Below are 6112 nucleotides of genomic sequence, written 5' to 3'. Positions count from 1 at the left end.
GTCCAGCTGGGTTTATTGCAGCCTCTAAGTATTTATCATTACTTGAACTTGCTCGGGGTGGTTTGTAGCTCCAGGGTGCACACGGTGGAGTTCTGCTAGGATTCACCGCGTGCCTCCCAACACTTTTCACTGTATATTGTGGCAGCTTCGTCAACCTGATTGGCAAAAATTAATAATATCCTGACGTTGCAAGCTGCACTGAAACTATTCGATGGTCTTATGGTTACCCTGAGAGCTGCAAGCCCACGGTTGGAAGGCACTGACCATTAGCAGAAACACAGAGGTGGGTGTCCAGCACAGTTAGAAATCAGTGGCTGGCATCTGGTGGTAGTGGCAGGAGTTGGCCGGTGACGCCACCGTTGTCACCATGCCTACCAGCCCTCCAAAAGCTCCTCCCCTGCACTGGTATTTGGGAGCAAACAAAAACCATCCACGTCTGAGTATCAGTTTGCATTTGTCCTTTCCCCTTTGCTTTCCCTTAACCGCATCCATAAGTCATTTTGCTGTCAACCAGAGGATCACTGCATGTTCTTTGCTCCAAACCTGGTTGTCCTTCCTTGCAGGACAAGCATTGCTCTGGCACAGGGTTTCCCCAGTGCTTTTAATCTCCCAAATGCCTCCCTGGGTGAATCATGTTAATATTGGAGAGTGCAGGAGCCGGGGGAGAGCTGCCCACCCTTGGTCATTGTTATTCATCACTCACAGTCACACTGGGGAATGAGGGGAAAGCTGCTGGGTTTTGAGGTTGAAGCTTGGCAGGAAGGAGTTAAAGAAAAGGTGAAATATTAAGCGGAAGCAAAGAGGCACTGTGAGAAGGGCAGGATCCCAGGAAAGCTTTTCTGGGGATGGAAAAAAAGGCTGTCACCTGGAAGAGCTCCAGCTGCCCGGCTCCCCCCCAGCCAGCGCGTCCTCTGCTCCCCAGCGCCCAGCCTGCTGTGGCTGGAGTGCTGAAGGCCATGAGCCCGGGGTGCTGATGGGGACAAGAGGCTTTTGGGGGTTGCAGAGGGCCTGGGTTGCTCCGGTGAAGCAGCCAGGACCTGGGTTTTGCCAGAGGAGAAGTAGAAACGTGTTGCAGCGTGAATGAACCCATCTGTTGAGCTCGCTGCTCTGAGCACCAGATATGGAGATAGCTAAATAACAAGGAGTTAAATAATAATGATAATAATAATAGTGAGGTTTTTTGACTCGTAAGGTTTACCAGCCCAAGCACCTTGGGTGGGTGAAAGAGGCTGGAACGTGGCAGCTTTTAGCACAAGGACAGTGTGCCTCACCCACCCTCCATCAGCAGAAGTAACGTGCTGCTGCTAATGAGCAAACCTTGGAGGCAGGGTTAATTAACACAGCCTCCCAAGGTTTCCTAACATGGCTGGATGCCACTGACCTTCGTAGGAAGCCCTGGAGTGCAGAAACGTGAGGCCTCTGGGCAGTGGCTGAGAGAGGTAATAAATACTTTTGGGGAACTTTAAGAGAGCATTAACCTAAGCTCTCCTAAACCACCACGAGCAGCAAGGCGTAAATGGCGATACCGTGGGCTGCTCCAGCACCTCTCTTATCTTCAAGAGCATCCATGACTTTGTGCTCATGACATGCTGCCACCGAGGAGGCAGGTACAGGAGACAGGTCTGTCTGGGAGCTGGTTTTGTCTGTCTGGGGCTGACAGATGACGGATGACAAGCTGTTTGAGGGGAAGAAAATGCAATTACCCAAAGTAGGCTTTTGGCAGGACATGGAGACGGCAGAATGAGGTCGGTGAAACCCAGAGAAAAGTCGATGAAAGACTGGCTGCTTACATCCAGGACCCTAGTTTGCTTTTAGTTGCCTCCTCAGAGATGTTTGTGCAGTAATTAGTGATGTAAGACATGCACCGGCCTCTTTGTTCCCATTAGGCTTGGCTACGGCTTGAAATGATACGCAACAGTAGCCTGTGGTTAATTTTACCAAATGTTCATTTTAATTTCATCTGAGACCAGCTGTCTATAAATCTATGGTGCCTATTTACATCGCATGCATAGAAGTGTATATATATATATAATTCTGTGCTGAGGAGAAGGTAACAGATAAGGCACTGGTAGGAGCAGTGCACCCTCTGGCCCATAGCCTCCAACCATGGGGTGATGTGGATGGTCAAGCCTGAAGGCTCAATGTTGGCTTGATACCGATGGGGTTGACCTTTGGGTGATGCCTCCTTAGGGATCAAACCTCCCTGCTGTGTTCCTCCACCCTAAAATCCCCCGTGTGTTGTGTGTGCAGGTCAACACCACATTAAACACCCGGTGTGTAAAGCAGCTACTTATCGGGTAGTGCACAGCTGGGAGCCTGCAGCGAGCCGGGGTTTATTTGCATCTGAGCTAGCACGCCTATGTTTAAGTACCTCTAAGCAAATGAGTCCAGCCAGCTCCCGCTTTGCTCTTCCTTGTGTCTTCGAGGCTGGGTTTACTGGCAGTATCCAAGGGCATTTTGTCTCCATCCTTTCTGATGGGGACCGGGAGGATGTCTGTGTGATGGTAGGTGTGGGTAACACTGCCCTGGTAGTGTTGGTCCCACGCTCCCTGGTCCAATATGGGCTGGTGGCTTCTTCTACCAGCTTTCCCCATCGTGTCGCATCTGAGCCATCACCAGCTGTCGCATGAGAACCCTGCACGGATCCCTCAAACCTGCGTTTGGGCCGTCCCTCCCGCCGGCAGCACCAGGACGGCTGGGAGGAGGCTGCCGCGCGGCGATGGGAAAGGCTGCAGCTCCTTGGTCCCGAAGCGTGGTGAGATGTGGTCGGCCAAGAAGCGTCTGTGGAAGTGCCGGCCGACACAGTGGACCAGGCTTCCCACCACGGCGCACTGGAAGCCGGGTGGGTTGGGCACGGCGTAGGTGGCACACTCATACCATAGCTTGGCCTTGGCGCTGCAGCGGTAGACGCTGATGCCTGCGCTGCGGTGGAGGTCAAAGCGGTAGATGAAGCCGTTGGTGCTCACCATCTCGGCCAGCCTGTCCTTGCTACTGCCGGCTGGGCTGACCCTCCAGCTGTCCGAGCGGGCGGCGTAACGCAGCAGCACGGAGCGCAGGGTGCCCCCCGTCACGTAGATCTCCCCATCGCACACCGTGGCTGTGTGGGCCACGGCGAAGGTGTCGTGGGGTAGGGGTGCGGTGAAGGTCCAGCGGTCCTGCCGGGGGTCGTAGCGCTCCACCGTGTAGAGGCACTCGCCGCCGATGGCGTAGAGGTGGCCGTCCAAGGCCACGAGTTTGCAGTGCGGCCGTGCTTGGTTCAAGGGGCAGATCTCCCTCCAGATGTTGGTCAGGGGGTCGTAGCAGAAGACACGGTTGGAAGGTTTCTGCATCCGGCCCGTGCCCTCACAGCCGGCCACCACGAAGAGGTAGTTGAACATGCTGCACATGGCGCACCCCCGGGAGACCACCTCTGGGGGCATGTGGCAGAGGTGATGCCAGCAGTCCCCTCCGTCATCGTAGTAGCAGAGGCGGCTGGTGTGGAGGCCGGGCTCCTGCACGTTGACATCTGCCACGGTCACGTACATCTTCCCCTTCATCCTCTGCTGCAGGATGAGCTCCCGCTCGCCGGCATTGAGATGGCCGTAGATGGAGGGTGTCTTCAGCACCTGCAGGTAGTTGTCACTCATCACTTTATAGGCAGCCTCCTGGAGGTGGCCGAGCTTCTGCGCCTTGGCGGTGCAGAGAACCTCGTAGCAGTTGCCCAGGTCCAGATGGGGGAGTGGTGGCATTTGGAAGAGGTCAGCACTAGCCACCAGCCTTGGCTGAGGGTTTGCAAGCAGTGTGCTGGCTGACGCCGCGACCCCAAAACCCTCCATGGGCAGCTGGAGGTGGGGGCTGTCGGCAATCTGGAGGATGCTGTCCTTGCGGCCAGGAGTTAGTGGCTCAGGGGAGATCTCCAAGCTCTCCATAGGTGGTGAAACTATGGAGGAGGTGGTGGGATCCCGCATTGCTGATGTTGGGTCTGGGTCTTGGGTGGCAAAGCTCGGCAGATCTTTATTGACCCACTCTAAGCTGTGGCACTGGGATGTTCCCAGAGGGATGTAGGGGAGAGACCTCTTCTTCGACACCGACTGGGAGGTGGACTGGACGTAGTAGTCATAGACTTTGCCCTTGAGGCCAGGGACCAGCTGCCCAGCCCCATCCTTCACCCGCCGCTCCGCGATGTAGTTCTCCTCCACCTGGATCTTCGCGACCGAGGAGAAAGAGTAGGAAGCGTCCGACCCTGCGTCGCTCGCCGTCATCGTTAGACCCAGGTCTGAGGTGACGCTGAGGGTCTGGATCGCCCACCCGCACCCCTCAGCCTCATGCCTCATGCCTCCAATGGCCAAATCCTGCTCTGTGCTTTGGGCGAACCCATCACTTGCCATCTGGACATTAAGGATCCCGGGGCAAATCCCCGGGCTTGGGGCAAGCGTGCCCTCCTCCCTGTGCCTGCTCGGTGTTTTGACTGCGTCCCCAGGGTCATAAGAGCTCAGCTTGCTTCCTGGCCCTCTTGCCAGCTTACTTCCCAGCTCTCTTCCTGGCTCGCTTGCCAGCTCGCTTCCCAGCTCGCTTCCTGCCTTGCTTCCCGGATCACTTTCCAGCTTGATTCCTGGTTCACTTCTCAATTTATATCCCACCTCACTTCCCAGCTTTTTTCCCGGCTCGCTTCCCCTCCCAGCCATCCCCGCTCTCCCACGAGCCTGCCCCGGTTCAGCAACCATCCCCTCTCCTTCCTCCTCCTCCTCCTCCTCACCCCTCGTCAGATTTTGATCACCCCAGGCAGGCGTGTGCCGTGTCCCAGGGACGCTCACTTGTCCGTCTCCACCATCCCTGCCCCCCTCCCCACCAAACACCCTCCTCCGTCGCAGCCCCACCGCACTGTCCCCATCCCCATCCCGGGCAGCGTTTTCCCTCTGCTCTCCTCCCGCATCAACCAGCGGGATTTTGCCCCCGGCAAGCGAACGGGACTTATAAAACCTGTACGCCAAAGTCAGGAGGAGCAGAGCGGCGGCGGAGAGGACCAGCTTGCCGGCCAGCTGCATGTCGGACTGCCAGGGCAAGGTTACCCGCTGGGGCATTTTTCCATGCCGGGAACACGGAGAAGCCGATTAATGATTGCCGAGTGAGTCCGGAGCGTGGAGCTGAAGGTTTGGGGCAAGGTGACTTTGAGCGGGCAAAGCTGGCAGGATGTTTCTGGACAAGCTTTGCATGTTTGGGCTGGGCTGGGCTCCGGGGAAAAGGTGCAGCCCAGAGCTGGCAGCACAGAGCCGGCTTTATTAGCCAGGTAAACAGAGAGGCTGAGAGAAAAGCAAAAGGAAGCACAAAGGGAGGAAAAGTATTCGGAGCAGCTCGATGGTGCTGCCTCTTCGTTTCTTTTGCTGTTCAAAAGAGATCATGCAATGGAAGTGGAAAATAAGTTGTTTTGTCTGGGAAAGGTCCCTCATCCCTCAGTGCAGGCATGGGGAAGGGAGGGAGAAGCAGCCCGGTGCCGGACAGACCTTTGGTCTGACGCTGAGTAGCTGCTGTGAGGCAGAGACTAACTCGGTAGCCTTCGTTTGCAGCATTCTAGTTAATGAAGGGTGACGGGAAATAGCTTGAAAGCTTCTGGGGTCTCTTCGAGGCCAGCTTGGAAGTGGCAGGGAAATTAAGAGCTGTTGGAAAAGGAGCTGGGGGCTTTGGGAGGGGGAAAAAATCCAGCACCAAAGAGTAAATAAAGGCAGGAGTTAAACTGCAGCAGGTAGCCACTGTGTTCAGAGACCTGAATCCATGTGCATGGGGAGAGGGATGAAGTAAGGAAAGTAAATAAAAGTATTGGGACCAGGAAGAAAATTGGGGTGGGAAGGGATGGGAGAGATGCAAGTTGTCATTTTGAAGTGATGTGCTGCTGCGCGTGGGATGTCTGTGGGGATTGGAGTCACTGTGGGGAAACTGAGGCACGGAGGATGCCAGACAGTGTCACGCTAACTTCTTTCTCCCCCTGGAAAGATGTTGGTGATGTGTCTGGTCCTGATCTGAATTTCAAAGATTTAGGGGAATTGTTGTCCCCGTCATCCCCGAGGCAGTCGGGTCCCCATGCCTGGACAGCGGCGGGGGCGGGGTGAGAGGAGGGGGCCTGGGGAATTGCCTCCCT

General features: G+C 55.8%; 1 protein-coding gene across 1 annotated transcript; it reads right to left on the bottom strand.

Moving 5' to 3' along the window:
* Nucleotides 1-1928: 1928 nt before the first annotated feature.
* KLHDC7A (kelch domain containing 7A) lies at nt 1929-5248 on the bottom strand. The gene has a single exon (XM_032986608.1). It carries the CDS (start codon nt 5058-5060, stop codon nt 2649-2651), a length of 2412 nt encoding a protein of 803 aa, XP_032842499.1. The 5' UTR covers nt 5061-5248; the 3' UTR covers nt 1929-2648.
* Between the last annotated feature and the right edge of the window lie 864 nt (nt 5249-6112).

This window comes from Tyto alba, unplaced genomic scaffold, assembly GCF_018691265.1.
Source record: "Tyto alba isolate M040663 unplaced genomic scaffold, T.alba_DEE_v4.0 Super-Scaffold_20000042, whole genome shotgun sequence".
NCBI classification, from domain to species: domain Eukaryota; kingdom Metazoa; phylum Chordata; class Aves; order Strigiformes; family Tytonidae; genus Tyto; species Tyto alba.
The sequence above is the reverse complement of the archived record's forward strand: the minus strand, read 5'-3'. Positions and strand labels throughout refer to the sequence as shown.